The sequence below is a fragment of the Acanthopagrus latus genome, chromosome 1 (genome assembly GCF_904848185.1).
Source record: "Acanthopagrus latus isolate v.2019 chromosome 1, fAcaLat1.1, whole genome shotgun sequence".
Classification (NCBI taxonomy): domain Eukaryota; kingdom Metazoa; phylum Chordata; class Actinopteri; order Spariformes; family Sparidae; genus Acanthopagrus; species Acanthopagrus latus.
The window spans coordinates 10,924,680-10,947,147 of record NC_051039.1 but is presented as its reverse complement, the minus strand read 5'-3'; the positions used below and the strand labels follow the sequence as shown (position 1 = coordinate 10,947,147).

Here is a 22,468-nt window from a genome sequence, read left to right as displayed (position 1 = left end):
TGGTCTCAGAAGCTTTGTGTCCGTCAGAAAAACGATAAGAGAAAAGAAGGAACCTGTGGAAACATTATCGGAAGCTTGAACTGTTGGAGACATTTGTCAAACTATAACATCAAATATTGTTTAATACTTCAGCGGAAATCGAGACTTCGGTGCCTTATTTGATGAACATGACTGAGACGCCATCTGCAACTCTAGCATAATTTCAATGAATGTGTAGGTAAGACTCATACAATGTTTTAAATTGTCACTACTGGCCTCCCTTTGTGATTCTAGGTTGAAGACTCACTGTTACGTTGTGGATGACACAAGTCTTTTAATTCGTACTCTGTCCCAGACTTTATATTTTAGGAGACGGTAACTTATTATCTGTTTCTCTGCTATTCATTAAGGACCAGTGACAAATGTTCTCAGGGCCTGGAGAGCCTCCTCTTCAGGTTTTTGTGACAGAGGGAAGGAAGGGAACGAAGGCTTCATAATAAACAGTGAAGTGAAGCACTTCCTCGAGTGAATCCGTGAGCAAAAGGATGAGCTGGAGTTGTTCTTTGTCTCCTCTCGCTGTTTTTCTTAATCTCTGCAAAAACAGCCTTGTTTCTTTGCTGACGCTCGCTTTCTTTGTGTTTGAGTGGAAAAGAAAAACAGGGCAAGTTGTGAGTTTTCAGGATCCTTTCCATTTCAAAATATTGATGTGTATAAGGGCGAGGTGTGTAGTAAAGCAGAGAAGTTGCAAATGTTGGTTTATACGTTTCTTTTTGTAAACTTATAATCAAACTGTGATATTCTTTCATATTTATTTATAAGAGGGCTGTTTTTCAAACCATCACTCTTTCCGAGAACCTACCAACTTGTGACCATGAACTGCAACAGCTTAGTCAAAACCAGTGTGAATGTCCAGTATTGTATCCCTCTCTTCCACTTTTATTGTATTGTGTATCCCTACAAAATAAAAGCATAAAACATCAAATCCCTAAAGTTGGCCCGAAATGCTTGATACACCGGTTTGTGTAAACATGTTGAACACAGGCATTTCAAAAGAAGCATTTTTGTACTATAAATCTAAATGATCAACTCTTAGCACATCTGAAGCTGTGAGTACCTGATAACACCAGAGCTAAATTATATTTGTATTGATATGATGTCTATGTAATAAAAGTTACCCAGCTTAACATTCAAACATAAATAACCCTGAAAAAGACAAATACAAAAGTCTTACCATGGATTTAGTAAAATTTAATTTATCTACAATTATCCCTCCATACAGGCATACAGACTGATAGATTCTTTATTCATTTCAATGTGGCTCATAAATTGATAAGTTACACAATATCATACAGAAGCTTGATGCCAGAACTGGACAAAAAGTTGCAAAAATATCTTTTTTGTCTCTACATCTTTTCTGTCAGTGTTTTTGCAGCATATTGTAGAGCGGTTAGTTGTCAAAGTGAAATGAAAACAACTCTGAGTGTTTTTGAATACTGAACATACACTGAACTGAACTGATCGGGGTGTGACGGTGAACTCGGGGCACGCAGGCACAGTGACATGTTGCAGGCGGTGCTAATGTTGTGGGTGCATCTGGTGGGAGTAGGATGGAGGGGAGAAAAGCCTGAAGAGCTCACCAGCATGTTTATGATAAAAAAAATGAGAGTAATATCAATTCTGTTTAGTCGCATTTTTTTGCTACATTTTAAATCCTCCCCTCTAAGATTTCCCAGATGACTTGTGTGTCAAAATGAACACTACGTGACGATACGTTACAATAAACACAAGACTGGTAAAAAAAAGTCATCGCAGACTGGTGGTGAACGCGGCGGAGATGAACGCACTGACGTCTTTGTAGCTGTCACTGAAAACCGATGAACCACACCTTGAACACGTAAATGTCCAAATAACTAACATGTGATGTGACAGAGGGGGTAAAGAAAAGTGAAGACAGCATGGCAGCTGGAGAGAAACTGCATCAATATATTAGTCCTATGCTTCAGTTTCTCACATGTGTTTTTTTCTGAAAAGTCTTTTCTTTTGTAAATTCCCCACCCCTCTCTTTTATCCTTTCAGTGTTTTTATTTCTTCTAGTCCTCATCATCGTCTTCCTCCTCCTCCTCGTCGTCGTCCGTCTGGTCCCTGGCGTCGAGGTCGTCTTCATCGTCCACCTGCAGGCAAAGTGTCACAGGCTAACTAGGGCAAAACACACAACACACAGCTGAGTGGTCAGGACACAAAGCAACATCCTTAAAGTTGTTGCTCTACCACAAGACGTATGCTCACGACAGCTATTACTAAAAGCTAAGACCACAGACACAATGAGCAAGTAAACACTGAGCTCTTTATACTTGGAAAACTGAATACTGCAACCTAAATTTACCCTTCTCTTTTTGCAGTGTTCCTACACCTTTTTAACCATACATTTCAATGACTTTTCTAGGAATTTCCAGGCTAGATTTCACTCAAATTCATGGACCCAACACAGCAAAGTTTGATGCAGAAGTCAAGGTTCATGACTGTTCAAGACTGAAACAGAGCTACCAGGCTTTACAGAAGCTCAGTCTTTTTATGTCTATTTGCAAAAACGTTCAAAGCTTTAATTTTCTGTAGCTGCAGGCGAGCTCCACAATCCTGTAATGACAGATTTCTGCTACGCGATAGTTCCAAAGCATAAACAAGATGTATCAAAAACAGCTGGCCTTGCTCATTTATGACTGACAAACAAAATCTCTGTGATGGCTAACTGCAGCCGATTGCTCAGCATTTTCAGAGAGTTTATTCAGTGGTACATATTCAGGGTTGACAACTTTTAAAAATCTAGAATCATTAGAAAACTTGGATTTAGTTTTAAACCTGCATCAACATTATTTACTTAGCACTTGTTAGTCATTAGATTAATACCTGTAGTCTGCTTTTAGTCAGGAAAAACTCCAGACAATTTCTCATTTTCTGATTATCAGCACAAAGACTGGAAACACTCAATCTCAATCAAGACTGGATGATAGTTTAACAACTGTAGAGCCGTTCAGCCTTTCTAAAAAGAAAAAATAATAGTGATTTTTCTACCGTCTCTCCGAGGTCTTTGAGTCTCTGTTTGAGGCTGTGGATCTTCTGGTCCTGGTCTGCCAGCAGCATCAGCAGGTCATCCTGTTCTTTCTTGGACTCCTGCACCTCCGTTTGCAGCTTCGCTTTCTCTGTCTGCAGGATGGCCACCGTGCTGCTGACTGAAGCCAGCTGCTGCTCCAGCTCCGCCCGGCTCTCTGACGAGCTCTTTGCCTCGCCCTGCACAAACGCAAACGAGGGAGAGGACAGAGAGGGAAAAGGAGGATGTAGATGTTGAGTAGGATGATCCATAAGTACAAATAATGGGAGCACTCGGGAAAAATCTTTAACAACTGATATAGATATAGATTCAAAGACGTCAGCTAACGAAAGTAAATCACACATTCTGAAAAGTTCTTTTACAAACCTTGAGTCTCTCTGTGTCAGTCGTCAGCGCTGCAAGTCTGCTCTCTAGTTCTGCCATCTTGGCAGCGTCTAATGAGCCGTCATTACTGGGAGCTGCGTCCGAGGACTGAAGAGAAACCAGTGGAATTCATTTAGCATGTGGTGTGATATACTTGATACAAAATGTCCTATTTGCATGATATTTACCCCAGCTTCAGCTCTTCTCAGCAGCTCTTGTCTCTCTGTCTTCATCTGGTTGATTTCTGCAGACTGTGACTGGACCTGACTCCTCAGAGCCTCCAGCTCCTGCAACAGATGAATCAACCAACACTCGCTTAAATAAATGCAATATATAAACTATATAACTTATATATCAGTTATCTGAAACTATGAGAAATGCTTTAGACACTAAAGGTCAAGTCTGGTGAAATGCTATATTTTGTCTTGTCTAATACTTGATTCTACTGTCATGAGTTGCTTGTGTCGTCAATGGCTGAAATATTCTTGCTGCACTTAATCTCCGGCACAAGTTGCTGTCAGAAGTATCGTGATTTTAATGGAAAATCAATAGAATTTGATTAAAAAAAAGATTCCTCTGTGACACAGACCTCCATTCTTACTCTAAATGTATTAAAAACATTAAATGAGCCACACATTTACTCTTCATAAAATGCTTCTTAATTACCATGATGACAAGCAGGGCAGCTTATGTTAAGTCAGTCTCATATTAGCTGTACGGCTGCTGTAAATACTCACAAGATATGTATGTATTTTTTAAACATTTACATCTACAAAAGGAACAAATGGCTGCAAGGCTAAAGGTCGGGAAGTTGGAAAGTATCAAGAGGCAAACCAGTTTTGTTGGTTGTTATCCAATCATGCAACAAAAATGTAGAACACCAGCCGTTTCCAGTTTGTAAAGAGACAGTCTACAGTGATGAAATCCCACCTTAAGCAGTTCTGTGTTGTCTGATCCTGCTGCTGAACCCTCTGCCGTCTGTGACATCTCCGACCTCTGCGGTCACAAAAAAAAAACATTTTAAGTTATTAATACTCTATGATGTCATTATCACTGTCACAGGATAAAAGCAAAAGCCTCCATATTGTTCTGACTGTAAGATTAAATTCAGAACAGAATGAAGTTTACAGTTTACCAAAGCAGACACATATCATACTCATCACATGCTCAGAAAGTTGAACCGACATCGTAACAGTCAAGAAAAAAATACCTTAATCTCAACCAGCATTGTTCATCAAATAAAGATTAACTACAAATGAAATTAAATAAAAGATGATCAGTTTTGCTGATTATATTCTTAATACTGTCGTCTTTAGAGGCAGTAAATCTTTACAAAACCGATTATTATCAAAAGATGCCTATTAGTTTTCTCTCTTTGATTTACAAACACACAAAATTTGACGCCCCAGGGAAGTGTTTCTGCTGTAAGAGCCTGTTTGTTATTTTAAATAGTTTTGGTTTGCCTGAACACTGTAGTTGGCAACCAGCACTGTAACGCTGCCTGACTTTGGCCACATTTGTGAAGGTGTGGTCTGTGTTATTACTCATATTCTACCGGGCTGGTTATATATTATGTGTGAATCAGACCAGAGAGAACTAAACACAGTTTGTTCCATGAGGTCAACTGTTTCCAGTGACGACATGTTCCAGTGGACGAACTGTGACCACCATTGCTGTTTGGGGAAACGCTCCCCGGGGTGTCACCGAGCTCTGTCTGGAGGAGTGTGTTTTGCCTGCACGGCTTGTCCACCTCCACTTGAAGCTTAGACAAACAAACACACACACACAGACTTCTTGATAAAGTCTGCGTCCTGACAACAGCATTACATTATTCTTCCCGTAATCAGCCCCGGCACAAACAAGAACAAACGTGTTGATGCTGTACACAAACATTTACTAACCAGTGTGTTGATGAGCGCGTCTTTGTCACTGAGCTGTGACTGAAGGAGTGTGTGCTCCTTGCGGAGCTCCTCCATCTCCTCTCTGAGCTGTGTGAGCTCCTCCGTCTGCAGACCGTTCATGTGGGAGCCGTCTCCCTGACTCTGGTTGTCCTTACCTGAAGTTATGAAAACACACTCTGTTAAAAATGTCAGATTCGACAGAAAGTGTGAAGTGAATGTTTATGTTCTAGACAATATACACAACTAGGAACTGTCAAGAATATAGAGTACTCAGCCAATTTATCAGTGTGGTTCTAGCACAGCTCGTGTTTTGTGAAGTGAAGGTTGGATCAGGTATTTAACCCCATTAGTCAGTGTGTTACCTACAATCGACGGCATTTGGCACGTCTCCATTTGGGGGAATGAACAGGAGCATTAGTGCAGGAAGTGAAGCAATATACAGCTGGTGATAGGCACAGCAGCAAAACATATTTAAAACACCTAAAAATATGTAATACATGTCAGGTAAAGTGGGGAACTGATGCCATTATAGTGCTCATTCCACAGCAAACTCCACTGACAACAACAGTAATTGTCCATCAGGGAACATGAGAGTTGTATGTCTACAGCTGCCTCAGTCTGTTTTTTTGGTTGATATAGTGTTACTTTGGTGAATCTAATCTAACCCTTTAAAACACAGAAGTCACACAATAACACAAACAAACTAGTCGATAAAGGCAGCAGCAGACCACCAACTCCTGTGCTCTGTGAGGCAAAATGATGGTTGTATTGCCAAAGGAGCCTAGTGTCTATGAAGTGAGCACAGATGGATAAAATTACTTCAGTTTCCATCAGAAACTGCTGTCTAGTGGAGAGGTAAAGTGGTGAAAAATATTATAAATATTGACTTCTTTGCTGGGCCTTTTACAGGTGTTGAAAATACACAGTTCACTGTTTAGTGTCCTACCGCTGTAATCCTGCTGCTTCTCCAAACCGAGGACATGCTGACCCCGATCTACCGAAGGTCACACACTGACTACTGATAAGTAACAAAAAACAACCCTGCTGTTAACCCAAATCATTCCTTTGGGGCAAGAGTTTAGTCTCAGAATAATGATGACTCTCAGAAAGAATAACTGTGTGGATGTGACAGAATTTTAGTCACTGTTTAAATTTTTCAGATTAGGTGTTGAAGAAGTGACTCTGAAGCACACAGTCTGTCAGACAGGTTTTAAACACGTTCAGTTTAACCACATTATTTTCGATTGACATGCAGACTAAAAATACCACTGAGACTTATCATAACATATCACTACCTTTCTGGTTCAACCCCGAGATATTTATTGCAGTCTGATGGACAATTCTGGTGCATTCACTTTCATTTTCACTTCTGAATAAGAGATAACACAAACTGTGGTCTTTTCTCTTCATGAGAGTTGATAAAAAGTTTGTCACGTATACCAGTAGAGTTCAGAGTACATTAGCTTAGCATGAAGGCAGGAAGAAGCGTGAGGCAATTAGCACGGCTCTGGTCAAGGTTACAAAATGTGCTTACAAGCATCTGTAAAGCTGGTGTATTGTGTTTGTTTAATCTGCACATAAACATAAATGTAAAAAAACCCAACAATTTGTTGTTTAGGGAGTCTTAGCAAGGTTCTCCAGATAGGGTGAGAGTACTCTTATCTCTATAACTTCCTGCTGTTTTCTCAAGAAATTATCAAATACCTCCCCAAAAACCACAAAATGACATTTTCACATTGGATTTGTGCAAGAAAGAATTTAACTCTTGTTCCCGAAATGCTGAACTAATCTTTTAAAACCTCTCTGTATCCTGCAACGTCCTTGCGTATGACTTTAGATCCTTCATCTCAGCAATAACACAGTAAAAATCAACAGGGACAGAGGCCAGAAGTATGAAAAGCCAGAATACCGAATTTTAGAAGATTAAAATGTGCATTTTGTTATCTCACACTGGCTTTAACTACTTTTCCTCCAATTGTGTTTTTAAATAACCAGAAATACTTCTTGTAATACACACATTTTTTGTTTGTCTGTTTGTTTTTTGCGAGGACATAAAACACCAGTTGACAGTGAACCACTGAGGTGAACCCACCTAGTTTTAGCTTGAGGATGTTGTACTGATCTTTGTGCTGCTGGATCTGGGACACCTGCTGGGTGATCGTAGTCTGCATCTGTTCGGCTTGAGATGCCATGGAAGATACTTGCTCTTTTAGCTCCTGGATCTGAGCATCCTGAGCATTAAAACAAAAAGAGTCAACAGGAGAACACACTTAATATAAATAACATCAAATGGACAAAACAACAAAACCACATGAAGAATTTAAATTGACAGTACTTCTTATCCTCTGTTTACCTGTTCTCTGATCAGCTCTTTATACTGAGTTACAATGTTGTCATGTTGCTCTAAAGTCTTCTTCACTTCCTCTTCCTTCTTCTCCTCCTCACTGGATTTGTGAACTGCTTTGGTGATCATACCTGTGACAAAAACAATTTGTAAAACATTGTGAAACCCTACGACTGCTAATAATAAATTGGTCATTAATCATAGGATTATAAGAACCGTCTCTGACTGACCCTCCAGTTCTTTGACCAGTTTGGTGAACTCGTGGTCAAACAGCATCTGCTCAGGAGACGGGAAGACGGGCTGTGGCTTCTGAGCCGCCCTCGAGTACAGCTCATGTTTAGTGATGAAGCCCAGTTTCTCTACAAAATTCTCCTTTCCGATCCGCTTCTCAATGAGCTGCTTGAGCTTCTCTCTGAGGAAGACAGAGATGACAAGGCAGGTTTTAAATAGGATGACCCTGATCAAGGCCACAAGCTGTCGGTGTGACATTAACATTGATCTTTCAACTGCAAGTGGGGCTGAAGTTTTAGAGATTCATATACATCAACATTTTTATATCTATTTCCTCTATTTTCTATTTCCCATGAAAAATGAGACTCATATCCCAGTGTGATTATTTTTGCACATCATTTGCACATCATTCCACAGCAGAAGTCTAATTGTATGATTCACATCTGTATAACAAAGTCAGGCAGCAGTGACATATCACCAAACACACTGTTGATTACATAACATGAATACATTCATACACAGCCAATATTAGTTCAACTTTGTGGTAGAAACATAGACTTTAGTTCATGTGAAATGTGGTCTATCATGACATCTGTATACCTGATGAGTAATTTTTAGGGTAAGTGAGCTGACACTTACTTGGTGTAGTTTTCCAGCGAGTTGTCATTGTAATAGATGCAGATGCCGAGAAGCAGCGCACACAGGCCCTGCACCAGCCGCTCATCCTCTCCCAAGTTCTCTGAGATCTGAGCTGTCAGCTGCAGAAATCACAAGTCAAGGAAGAATTCAACACCAGCTAGTTTCACACTAACACACCCTTTTTTAAGTAAGTAAGGAAGGAGTGATCAAAAATAAAGGTAACAGTTAGTATGACTTAAAACAGATATTTACTATAATGAAACTTGTGTCTGGTTACAAGCTGCTTCAAGGATACGAAAGGAACATTTTCCTGATTGTGTAGAAAGTGTGTGACAGCTATCGGACAGTTGCTGATCCACGTGCACAGCAGCATGAGGAGGCCTACCCTGGTCTGCACTTTACTGCCCTGCAGAGCACAAGAGAAAGCAAAAGAAATGTCAACACAGGCTTCCCAGATGACCATGAAATGGCTGACAAGGTCTTAATGCAGACCAGATATGTAATATTCTACACATATTAAAACATTTTAAGTTTAGAACGTGAAGAACCAGATTTTAAATACGGAATATTATGTACATCAAGGTATGTGATCGTAAACAGTACCTAGAATGGCAACCAATGTTAAAGTTATCCAACAAAATGAATGCAAAAAGAAAGTAAAATGGGGGCTGTAAAAGGGCAACAAAAGTTCTTGATTAGGAGTTGGTGTTCGAGTCTTTAATTTGGTTGACACGTGATTTTTTTTTCCCCCATCCTGCATTTGATTTTCCAAAGAACAAAAATATATAAAAAGGTTAAGTAAAACCATCAGTGTTTAATTGGGAGCACTTCAATCAACCATTAGTAGTTAATGAGGTTATAACAAACACAAAAAATCAAAAATTAATACAATCAGTGTATTAAAACAAGGTTATGTTGACATGAAGAAGCTGTATTTAGCTCTGTGAATAAATCAATGGGCTTAAAGCCTAAAAAACCCTCCTCTTTACTGACACAAATTCATGATTTCAGTTAAAGTTTGTAATTTTCAATCTACTAGTGATTGATGACTTACAATCCAAGTATCAAAAAAAATCTAATCTTACTGCATTACCAGATATCAGCACATGCAAACCAAAACCGGCTAAATGTGCTTTTTAAAAAAACAAAACATGAACTGTGATAATAAAAAGATGATGTAAAAATTGATCGTGCATTTCCATGACAACAGCTTGGAGAAGCAGCTGAGAGGTTTAAGTTCGACAACAAAAAAGCTCAAGCTGGATTTCTTTTCATCTTTACAAAAGTCTTAACTAATTATACAGTGTCCAACAATTTATTTAAATCAGCTGCAGAAAAAGGGTGATTTTCATGGAGCTGAAATGTAAGATGTGTAAAAACAGATTAAATCAAAGTGCAGAGGCAAACAGAAACTGTAAACTCTACACCGTAGCGTAACGCTGCTAACAAGCTGGTGCATCAAGACTGAATGCACATCATGCTTTAAGAGGAGCAGACTTCTTTATTCTGGTGAAACAAAGAAAAGTAAAAACTGAGTAAATATGAAGATCTGAGCAATGAAGGTGTGGATAAAAAAACTTATCAGCATTCCAGACTACAGAAACTTACGAAATCACCTTTTCAGATTTAGTCTCCAAATGTGACGTAATGCGAAAAATGAAGAGGAAAACAAAAGACAGGAAATGACCACAAGTATTAATTGAACACACATTGGCCTCAGCAAAAACAAAAAAATCGTACAGTGTACTTGTGCGGGTGATTGTGGTTTAAACTACAGCTGAAAAGCTCAAAAGTCCATCTTGTCATTAAAACCATTAAACTCAAACATCAGTACAATGGAGCCGAGGCTGGATGTTTCTGGAGCAGGACGTATATTCCAGGCTACTTCTGGCTGTCCGAGCTCCTCGGGTAACATTCAGTATGTGAAAAAAAATTCAAAAAATTCTCTCATTCTTTACAGCCATTAGCTGTAGTTTGATTAGGCCAAGATTTACTTTCGAATCAAGATTTTCCTTCGGGGTCAGCTCTTTCTTTACTACAACAGTCCAGTAAAAACAAGGACTTCTCTTGATGCCACACCAAGTGACCTGTCAATATCTAACTCCATCTTGTCACTATTAAACCCTGATATGCTCCAAATTCCCTCACTTGGTGCAGCAAATTGCTCCCAACCTCAAAAACATGAAGAGGGCCATGGCCTTGATTCGCCACTGCTTCTCTGTAAACCTCTGACACAGATGTTTTCTGTTTACACGACCACAGGAGCTGCTTTCTTTTAGCTCTACCAGTACCAGTGGCTGAATCAAGTGTCTCTTGGGCTAACCAAGTATGAGAGATGCGTGTCCAGCTGCTTCCTCCACCACCTAAACAACTCTCCATGATGTATTCATCAGTGGACAGCCATGTTCTTTTCTGCATCTGAGTGTCCAAACATTTAGCCACAGATTTGATCAAAAAACTACAAAATCGAAATCTGGAAGCTTTGCGTAGCCGTGATCTTGACTCCATCTAGTTGGTACTCTGGTACCTCCTAAGCTCACCCTGAGATCTCACCCACACTGTCAAGAGCCCATTTTTTGTTGGGAACTTGACGAAGTAACATTGGTGCCCAGGACAGGGGCCAATTTTCCTTGACCCAAACTTGGTCACCTCACTTGAGACCAACCCAGCTGAAAGCAAAAGAGTTTGCCAAGCAACAGCAAAAAATTTCACCAGGAAAGCGCACAGGAGTTCATGCATTTTAGCAGACTGCCATCTCAGAATTGACAGTGGGAGAAAAGTTGGAGGATTGGCAGCTCCAGGATGGTTGATTAGGAATGGCTGGATAATTTAAACCTTCATCTCAACACCTAAACAGACAACTGAGCAATCTTCTAAGTGAAATATACATTATAAACCATCTGGATCCTGCACTGTGTATTTGAGTTGTATGGAAGTAGGAAGATATAAATGAAAGGACCAGACAAAGAGCAGACATCTCTCAGTTCAACAGGAAAAGGCCCAAAAGCTTCTGCAGTGCACACTTCCTGTGCACACACATAAGGGCCTGCGGTCAAATAACGGTCAATTCACAGCTCAAATTAGGTGTTAGGATGACATCTCTGTGCTCAAACCACTAAGAACAGCTGCTATGTCCCTCTTCTCTGAACCTCTGTCAGATGTACACTTGTGTACACACCCACACTCATGAGTGAGCTACTAGAGCTTCCAAATATGTGGTGAGGAGTGCACCCAGGTGTCACCTGAAAGAGGAGGAACTGGGTCATAGCTATACGTTAGGGACGAAGAGGTGGTAGTGAAGAGTTAAAGGGAAGCAAGACCCCCTAACATGTGGGTCAATAAGACCCCTACTACAGATGCCAAGCCAAAAACAACCAGTACAGGTGCCGCCCAAACACTCAAAAAACACAAACACAGACACAGTGCACACACACGTTACTCACCCGCCGGACGATCTTATCTCCCTGCAAAATTACAATAATGTCACATTGTTCTAGTCACTGTTGTTGACATTTTATTAACCTATGTGTGCCAAGAATATGCCTCTTTTCTTATAATGTCCTTCCACCCTTACACACATAACCTTTAGGCATCTCTGTCACTCCAGCAGCTCACTGTCAGGGTCATACCTGGGAGAGGATGTTGGTGCACTGCTGCAGCAGGGACACAGGGGGCTTCCCCAAGCTGGTGGCCAGTTGAACCCTCAGCAGCTGCTCCTTCTGGGTGAGGTTGTCCTGCAGGGCATGAGCCAGGGCCACAGCGGCACACCAGTTGGACAGAGAGTCTGCTGAGAAGAGGCCCCCACACAGCAGCTGGCCCGCTGAAATGGAATTTGCTGGGGGGAGAAAGTGAGCAAGTCAATAAGACAGTAAGTGATTAAAATGAAAACGTATACATTGCGTTATATGTATGATTTGTGCGTGAAAATAATTGATTAATTGTTTTTCCTGCATCACATTATATATCAGCCAGTCGGTGTTTTAAACTCCAAACAAGGTGAACACAAGCTGCTGGACAGAAATACAATTGTAAAACAGAAAAATAGAGTGGGCAAACTAGATAATGTCATGTCTGTGGGCTCTTCTGCTAATTATATGGCTACAGATTACCGTCAATCTAATAACAATTGATCAAAATGTTATTGAGCCTGAAAAATAGCCAAGTTCTATGTCCAAGCTGCTATTTTTTGGTAGAACTGAAATGTGGCATAACACCATTATCATGAAGTACTGCAGTGTTGCAGAGATGTCTTGGTTGACAGATCTTGTTTTCCAGATGTAAGAAAATGGGTTTTGTTTGGAGAGACCAAAAGTGTCACACCATCATAATTTGAATAGATTTTTTAACTGAAAATGAAAACTGTGCTGAGCAACAATGTGTGTTCCCACTAATAGTGAGTCATATCATAATAACTGTTAAAAAAAAAAAAAATCTCAAAATCATTTTTACCATATTCAGCAGAGGTATTATAATATTTTCTCAGGTTTGTCTACAAACTCAACATCCAACAGACAAACAACTGATAATTCCACTTCTAAATTCTCATCATGGTGTAACTGACCATCGATGGTGGAGGGCAGCAGCGTTGCGACAATCTCTCCCTGGCCTTTCTGATTTTTGTATAGGAAACACTGGAAACAGTAGAGGACTGCACAGCGGAGCACAAACGGTTGTCTCTCATTAACCATGGACATGAGCAGCACCACGATGGCTGGTCTGTGAACACATGAAGAAGAAAGAAAAAGTTAGTACGAGTACAGAATCAGGTCGTTACGGGAGATTTAACATCTTGATTCTCTCGTTGAATCTCACCTCGGTGGGTTTGAAGGAGCGTTGACAGAGGCAAAGTAGTCCTGGTTGACCTGTGAGCCTCTGATGACCTCTGATACAGTGTTGATGGTCTGCAAGACAGAAACCAGAGAACACGCTTGAATTCATTAAGCCTTCCGAGTAAGCAACAATCCTTCTTTGTATTGGTTAGTGCTCCAGTCATTACCTCAGTGAGGATGTCAGCAGGCACACCAGTGGCCATGAGGATGGTACACAGCTGCTGCAGCAGACCACACTGGTACATGGACTTCTGACAGCTGGCTGTGGCTCCAGGTGAGTTCACTGGAGACACCATGACTCGGACCAACTGGGAACAGAGTGCAACATTTCAGCAACTCAACATCCCATTGTTCTGCTTGTTAGGTTAAAGTTCAATGTGACGGCTCTGTGGTACCTGCAGCATGAGGTGGAGGTTGGTGACCTTCTGTGCAGACCAGCCGGAGTTATCATCTCCAACCTCAAACCAGGGCTTCATTCTCTGGATGTAGGAGCCCTCCTTGAAGAAGTTCTGATTGGAGCTGTTGTTCTTCAGCAGGTTAAGCAGCAGCAGCAAACAGTCCTCCACCACAATACCTGCACCAAGGCAAAGGGATGCACGTCAGGACATTATATCACAAGAAGGAACAATAATCTTAATGTTTTAACGACAGAAATAAACAAGAGGTGTGATTTCATTAAAAAAGTCTAGTGACAATTGTGCACTTAATCTAAAAATCCTTTTACCTCCATCACTGCTGCCCTCTTCTGTGATGATATCAAGAAGGCGCTCAAATGCGTTTTCAAACGCCACAATTTTCTGAATGGCAGCGTTGCTTTTGGTCAGCTGTTGGAGCAACAGTAAGCCCTGTTGGAAGAGAAAAATAGATCGTCATACATCTCGATGTTATAAAAAGACCTGCATTAAATACGCAACAGGAGTTCAGACCCAAATCAACACTAAATTAAAAGCTTGTTGTTGTGGAGGTGTTTTATTTAAGGTACTGCTGAGAGAGGAAATACAATCCAGGAAGCCCACTTCTTACAAAACAAAAAACTAATAAGATACAACACTGAATGTTTTTGCTGGCACCCTCTGTGTTGGCAGGGCTGTGTTTTTTTACACAGAACTAGTCGGTCTGAACGTGACCTTAATTTCAGAAGCTTTCATGCAGAGTTCATTATAAAATGGCAGCTTAAACAGCAGGGACAAGTACTTACATCATTGCGAATGACTTCTCTAGAGTCTGCCAAAAGATCCATCAATCTGGAAACACCTGAGAATAGGCACAAAGAAAAAGGGGAACTAAATACTGGTTTAACCTTTTAAAAAATCCAAGTTTTTAGAGTCAACAGATTCTCTCAAAGACATACAGATAGATGTTGATGTAACATTGGGGGTGCAGGTCCTGAGTAAAATCTTGACATTACAAAACAAGTTTAATTGATCTGGAGAGGAGAAACTCACCCATGGGGCTGACCAGAATGATCCCCTGGACTTGGACACCCTGGTTCTTCAGGATTGCAGTCAACAGCTTCACTCCAGGCCAACGTACATGGAAGTCAAACTCCTGAAAACCACATCAATGCATGAAGTCATCAGGCAGTAATATAATAAAAAACCGAGGTCCTGCCACAGGAGCAGAAACAGCTCAGTACCTCCAACAGAGTGAGCAGCAGAGTCACATGCTCAGGGTCCTGAATGAACTTGTCTGTGAACTGGACTCCCAGGTCATCTGCCTGCTTCTGGGCGTTCTCATCTGTGAGGGAGATTAAAAGCTGAAATTAGTAAATGTCTCTGAAGAATACTACTCTACAGCAGAAATCAGTCAAGTGAGGGAACCAGTTGGTTTGTTCACAGCCACCAGCCCAAGTTAGAAAGCCATAATTATTGGAAAAGAAAACTGTTTGTCACTGGTGGTTTTTCACCATTATCTTTTGACTTTACATAAATGAACTAGAGTTACATAAAAAATTGTGTGCATGCTCAGGGTGACACTACTGAACACACCTACTAAATAATTATGGGTGACACACAGGTGAGGGGAGTGTGAACAGGGTGAGATCAGAGGGGTTACTATAGATGGGGTTCTACTGTGTATACAAACGAACAAACATTAAATATGGGATTATCTGAGAGATTTAGTTTAACAGGCTAGTGAGCAAAACCACTGCACTGATATGTACATATTCAACCTACTTATGTGGTCATAGCTTAAATGGTACTACAACATTTCTTATCCACATTTTGATTCATCCATCTCTAAGATTCCTGCTTCCTCCCCAGATGAAGACAAAATAATGGAATTTTGGTCATGGCACTGGAAAATTAAATTAAAACCTCCAATAATCATTATGGATCAAATGTGAAATTTGAAAAGCTGGCATTTGTAGTGACAAGCCCATATATAAATATCAACCAACTATACAGTTTCCCCTCAGTTGTACTAATCATTTTAGCTGCTGTTAGCTGAATATTTTGGTTTTCTAACCTGCATCTTTAAAGTTTTGGCTCAATCTCACCGCTTCTATGAGCAAACCCGCTGATTAACCAACTGTACTCTATCTGGTGATGGGCAGAAAACATTAGCCACTAGCAGCTTTGGAATATAAAAAAAAATAATTCACATTCCCTTTCCAGTGTCTGAATATTAAGAATAAGAAGTGCATTACTTTCTGAAAAGCTGCACTGGCTCTATTATGCTTTTATATTATCACATAAGTGGCATTAAATGGAGCTATGTTGACATTAACATCACTTATTGCAATTATTTTTCAGGAAAATATATCACCCAGTAAAAAGTAGTTGTAGTGACAGGTCTAGAGGACAGGTAATGCTCTCAGGTGTTGGTTGGGACTGAGCTAAAAGGATGGTGAATATTGGACTTTCATCTTACATCCGAGTGTGTTTGGTGACTAAATATGCAACCATATTTTTGTCGACGAGTTTTCCAGGGTACTAAAACACAGTGAACTAAAGTGGGCTGAACAAGGCCTTAAGTCTTACTTGATTAAGGATTACTTACCAACGATTCTCATTTCTCGAAACAAAACGATTCGATTGTATTTTGGGGGTACACTGATAATGAAAAAACACCCAAAAGGGCAAACAAAACCAAACAGTCTAATTTCACCACAACAGTGCAAAACAACCAGCTACTAAAATGTGAAGGAAACAAAAGGAGCAATGCAACATAACATACTATAAGACTAGAAGAGGTTCAGGGATGTGATGTTATTAGCAAAGCATTCTTGTTACCACCCAAACACCTTCTAGTAACTTCTCCAGCGCCAGCCGATCTTAGTGAGGTTAGTTATCTAACAGTTCTATTACTACTGTGTGGATAGCTTTGTTTCAGTACTGACCAGGCATGGAAACATTCTTATGCTTCCCTGAGACAGAGATAGGGGTTACTGCATCTGCGAGAGCAGGGGGAGGGAGAGCAAGTTTACAGCCTTGCCCAAAAGAAGCTAGCATTCATTTTCATCCATTCTGAAGAAGAGTAGAACCAGCTGAGTGATTCATGTGAAGCCGTGCCACGACAACAACCAAAACACAGCCTTAGTTTCCATCAGCTGTTTACAATCTGAGCACTGCAGCAGGAGGTGTAAACAAGAATATTAATGTGCCCTTTTTTTCACAATCCAACAAAGGGGAACCTTTGATTTGTAAGTGCTGCAGGAGGTTAGAGGGGGGTGGTAACATGCAGTCAGAGAGTTTTACCTTCTGATTCATCTGTAGGGTTAAAACATGGAAGAGAAGAGAGACGAGAATCTTTATATACAGCAGTCTTTATCAGAGGAGGGGAATGCAAATTGACTGATGTCCAATTTGACATCAATTGATCTCAATAACACATGCAAACAAACCACAGTCAACACACAATCAAGAAGAATTATCTTTACATGACAACTGATTTCCAATGAGTTTCATTATTTCTCATAATTATGTGAAGGTATAATACCTTGCTCTTCCTCCTCATCATTACAGATGATGTTGTACAGTGTGTCCAAAGCATAGCCGAGGATTTCCGAGTCAGACCTGTTCAATTGCCAGAAAGAAACAGAGTGTTAATAAACCATGTTAACATGAGTCAAACCCACGTCTAACACATAACACATTATGCAGTAACAGGTACAAAGCTATTTTGGGCCAACATGACAGATACCTATGGCAAACAAAACACTGACTTTAGGAGAAACATGTGTCAGCTTTAGAAATGATTCCAATTCATTAGAGTATATGAAAATACAAAACAAAAAACAACAAAGGAAATGTGCTGTCAATTTTTAAATGAGCTGCAGAAAGCCACAGCAAACATATGAACAGCAAATACGCTGTAAATACAGAAAAGTAGAAACAGCTTGATTTCATGGCGGTGAGAAAGAGAACAGACGAGAATGTGTTTCTTTTTGAGGCAGGGAGAAAAATAGGATAAAAAGGCAACACAAAACGGTTTATATTGTTTTTTTACAATTGGCCTTCGTCTTCAACAATATTATAACATATCTGGTCGTTCTCTGTTGGGTATAAAGTCAAGTTTGCCCTTGTCGGCCACCGTAGATACCAAACAGAGACACTACATCAACATACCTGTCAGTTTGCAGTATGTTAATCAAGTGATCCATCGCCTGTGTGCCAACTTCCATGCGGTATTTCTACAAAAGATAAAAAAGTATGTTTATTTGTACATCAGCATTCAACAACAAAGCAATTCAAGTATTGCATATGAGACATAAAAAGACATTACATAAACGCAAGGCAATTTGAAACAACACCTACAAATAGGATTTTTTGAAAGAGTAAACAACTAACAAATACAAGCTATATTGAGAAAACAGGAACATAACAGTTACAACAGTTACAACATGCTGTTGACGTGCTGCTCAATGATCATCAAATACCAATTCCTTTATTTTAAAAAGAAAGGAATTTCAATGTGGACAACAAAAAAATAACTTTTGTTTTATTTACTTCTTAAATACAGGAAGTCTGCGCATCCATGTCAGAGTTTCTGCCCAACGCTGACACCACTGTGTGTTAAAGTGCAACCCTGTGCCTCCTAAACCCCTTATTCATGCCTGATCAACTCATTACTCATGGATGATGGGGCAGTCAGTTACAAAACTGTCCATGAACAGATCAACTGGCTTTGAAGAGGTCAATGTCAATGATTATTTCATTTTATATAGCAGAGTCTGACAAATGAGTGCTTTGTTGATGACTTTACCACGGCACTAAAACACAGTGCCATGTGGCAGAGGAGAAAAAATTCACATAGGAGATGAGGGATTTAATTCCACTGCTATTCTCTCTTTTGCTGACAGCTACAGCTGTAAATGAAAAAAGGTTCATACACATTACATGAAGGAAGGACTTACTACAGGGCTGTTGTATTAGACTGTATAAGTGATGGCTAGATTTACCAAATAAACAAGCAGCTGTTTGCACTTTTTACTGCACCTGCTACCAATAGATTTGTCGTTATACATTACCTTAGAGAGCGACTTAAGTGCACGGACAGCATCTCTGCGGTCTTCTAGGAGCGTCGAGGAGGCAACACGGTCACACAACTTCTGGATCTGTTAACAGAGGAAGACAAGATGTCTCATCACAAATCTTTCAATTACTGGTCTGAGTAGTCATGAGACAGCTGACGGAAATAGTAATGCATGTTTTCTAAGGGTTTAACTAATTACGATTCTCAAAAATTCAAATAAAAACAAACATACATTCTTTCGTTCATTTGGTTACATACTCACAACTGGGAACACATGAAATTGTTTGGATTTAAGGTACCAAAAACACTGTGACACACTAATATAGAGGACAGAATCACAGGCCTAAATTTCAGGGTAAAGTCAAAAAACTAGTACTGTTGCAATCAGCATTAAACTGAATAACACACAAATCAATTGTTTATACAGCAAATACATATAATTTATGCACTCAAAAAACTGGATAGATGTTTGGTTACATCTTTAAATACCAGTGATCCAAAAGGACTTTAAAACAGGCTATTATGCTTCCTGCAGGAATGACAAGCTGACTCTCTGTACAGCCAAAACAGGAATGCCTAGAGATAAAGATCTGATTATGTGGCTATCATGCTCCTGCGAAAACAGCAGGGCCAAATTCCACTTATAACTCTGCAAACAATACATAGGCTTTGCATTAAAATATATGCAGCTCATATCTTGTTTTAATTGGAGATAATGCTGGTTTCACACTAGGATTATACCTGTGAGGATTTGCTGCTTTTTGAATATTCATTTGTCACCGGAAATTACATAACTTCGGGCTTAGGGGAACATAAACAACTTGTCACCTTGTAGTCTGGGAAATGGTGACTTTTGACATTTAATAGACTCAATCAGTCATTGAAAAATAAACATCAGGTTAATCGATAATGAAACAGCACGTTACTTGATAATGAAAGTAATACTCAGTTGCGGACATAGCAACAAGAGGGTCTATTTTTATGATGTGCTATAGCTTAGACTAACCTTTATATGTTGCTAGGTTTTAATATATCTATTTCGGCATTCTGTATTGTTGTAGGTAATTTTAATACAGATATTGTAGGAAAATGGTGATTGAGAGACTGACAGCTGACATTCCTACTATTTGATACCATCTGTTTTCTTTGATTCATTCATAATTCCTTCTAGCTACACGTATAGGTGAAGGAGATGTGTCACAACAGCCCTGCTGCTGACTGACAGGTATGCTACGTTAGCTAATTAGCCTCCTGACTAGCTCGTTGATCTAATTTAAGGAGGCCCCAGTGTCTTCGTGTGTCCCTCTGTGTGTGCTTTAGAGACAATTATGACCCTGAGTGTAGAAAAAATGACACGTCTTATTGGTGACGAGTGTGTGGTCTCAGGTTGTCGGGCACACCGTGGAGGAAATGTAAGCTAGCCGCAGCTAGCCGGGGCTGGTTTCCTACCGTCTCCGCTCCTGACGGCTGCGGCCCGGCTGCCTGCCCACCCATCACTCCTCTGAAGAAGTTCATCTTTACAGACGTCCTCTCGGTCCCGTATTCAAAGCGTCTCTCCCTCTGAAAAAAAACCCCTCAAACTCCCCTCTTAGTGGTCCGTGCAATAACTAAGTGAGTTGAAAAAGAAAAAGGATACACAATGATGATTTATTTTACACTGTGTATACTGGCCAACCGACCCCGGAACACAAATGTGATGGCACCGCGCATGCGCGCAGACGTGGCGATACGTGGCTGATCAGCAGACACGTCATTAGGTTATTTAAAGGGCCAGAACACCTAATTTATTATATTAGTCTGCGTGAGAGGATGAGACACACTCACAAACACTAACACTCAGTGGAATCTAAGTACATTTACTCAAGTACCGTACTTAAAGGTGCGATATGTAAGAATTTTGGTTGAAAAGATTTTACTATTGTTTTCACTTTTCATCTCATGATTTTAGTTTTTTTTTCTATCTCATAGTTAGAATTTACCATGGGAACATATAATATATTTTCACCAATTATGTGTGTAAAGCTGTGGTCCTACACTTTGACAGAGGTCACCAAATAGCAATGCTTTAATTGATGTACTTTTGCAGCAATCAGCTCAGTATCTATTGTTGCCCATATATACATTATATACAGTAAAGTGAATATATGTATATTTACTTTTACGTGTTCTTTTGATACATTACTTCAGTACATTTGATATCAGATATTTTAAACTTTCTTCAAGTACTATTCATATGTACATCTTTCACTTTAACCAAAGTAGTGTGTCCATGATATCGAGAACAAGTACCTCCAAACTGTACGGGACTGAAAACACAACAAAAACAACTTGCAAAACAAGAAAGGGAATTTTTTGCGTATTAAGTATTATTTTATTGCTCAGCATTGGTCGATCAGAGTGGGAGCACAGTGTTTTCCGTGTTATTGGTATAACTTACTTATAGAGGGCACAACCTTGGGCCTCCCAACCCCATCTGCCTTTTATTTTTCTGTTTGGGTTCACCCTAACTACACAGTTTACTATAAGCATGTCGTGTGTATCTCTTATTTTTGTGACTCATGCAAAGAACCTAGCCGTGTATCTCCACACCTATAGAAAAATAAAACAAGCTGAATCACGTAGGTTCAGTAATTACAGTAATTCTGTTGATAAAGCGATGTTGGGAGTGAAGAAATACTATTATAAATACAATCTAAGTCAAGTTATGATACAAACACCTGAGTCATAATAACACAAACAATTAAGGTATTAAAAAGATCCACTCAGTGTTGTAAGTGTCACTGAGTGGATTCAGGAGACATTTTCTGTCAGCGATGGAACCAACACCGACAGTAGCTCTGATTTTTGTTCTGTTTATCAATACAAAACACAGGTAAACTTTCATTTATTAAGAGAATATTTAGAGTAGTTTATCGCATATTGGAAAGAGAACGTTTCACTGGCTGTCATGACGCATAGACAGCAGTCTGAGGGTCTAAGGATGAAGAGAGTCTTCATAGGTTGTACATTTTTTGAAGCCATTTGAGGCAAATTTGTGATTTTGGGCTTTGACTGACTTTACTATTCTTCATTGGGCTGATAACAGGATTATTTACACAGATCATAATTTATTCATATATTCAATGCTGATTGAAAGTTACAAAAGTTAAACAGTTTACTAGTATTGTATTGCTTGCAGCTTTAATACAGCATCATACTACCTTTAACTCAATTTTATATATGTGAAATTTATCTTCACATTTGCGTTCAAATTCATTGATGCAATTTTCTGTATGCATTTAGCTGCGCCATTGTTCATTATTTCATGATAATAATATTGGTTAATCGATGTATAGGAATGTAATTGGGTCTTAATATATCTTCTATTTCTAAAGTTAATGTCCTTTTGGTTTGATAAATGTGCTCTTATGATCCTCATATTACTTTGTTTTGTTTAAGTTTAACAGTTAACTAAATAAATAAAATGTGGGAAAATGGTGAAAACATCCAAATATTTGTTTTTATGGTAGAAAAAAAATTGATGATGATGACTTTATTTTTTTTTTAATTTCAGGTCAACTTTTTCTAAGGGATGGGTAAATCATACTCACAACCTCAA

At 39.5% G+C, this 22,468-nt stretch overlaps 1 protein-coding gene across 6 annotated transcripts; it reads right to left on the bottom strand.

Moving 5' to 3' along the window:
• Window positions 1–1,212: 1,212 nt before the first annotated feature.
• On the bottom strand, window positions 1,213–20,584 carry uso1 (USO1 vesicle transport factor). Of its 6 annotated transcripts, XM_037102605.1 has the most exons (27): window positions 20,320–20,584; window positions 18,866–18,952; window positions 17,964–18,028; window positions 17,335–17,411; window positions 17,094–17,105; window positions 16,736–16,789; window positions 15,029–15,129; window positions 14,838–14,940; window positions 14,591–14,646; window positions 14,117–14,237; window positions 13,788–13,966; window positions 13,560–13,700; window positions 13,376–13,464; window positions 13,125–13,279; window positions 12,193–12,398; window positions 12,007–12,027; window positions 8,859–8,969; window positions 8,564–8,682; window positions 7,924–8,105; window positions 7,703–7,824; window positions 7,442–7,580; window positions 5,350–5,504; window positions 4,379–4,444; window positions 3,637–3,735; window positions 3,452–3,556; window positions 3,049–3,264; window positions 1,213–2,150 (listed from the first exon to the last, which is right to left on the bottom strand). In XM_037102605.1, exons 1-27 carry the CDS (start codon window positions 20,383–20,385, stop codon window positions 2,070–2,072), a joined length of 2,928 nt encoding a protein of 975 aa, XP_036958500.1. In that variant the 5' UTR covers window positions 20,386–20,584; the 3' UTR covers window positions 1,213–2,069. The 6 variants fall into 6 exon arrangements, with proteins under 6 accessions (XP_036958500.1, XP_036958508.1, XP_036958509.1 ...); XM_037102613.1 differs by lacking the exon at window positions 12,007–12,027; XM_037102614.1 differs by lacking the exon at window positions 16,736–16,789.
• Window positions 20,585–22,468: the final 1,884 nt, after the last annotated feature.

Bases quoted from the DNA above. Each gene is read 5' to 3' on its own strand.
- uso1 (XM_037102605.1), bottom strand. From the start codon at position 20,385: ATGAACTTCTTCAGAGGAGTGATGGGTGGGCAGGCAGCCGGGCCGCAG. The intron at 17,412-17,963 runs GTATGTTGATGT...GCAATTGAACAG, and splicing joins AACATACTGCAAACTGACAG to GTCTGACTCGGAAATCCTCG. The intron at 13,465-13,559 runs GTAATGACTGGA...TCTGTCTTGCAG, and splicing joins CTGCTGACATCCTCACTGAG to ACCATCAACACTGTATCAGA.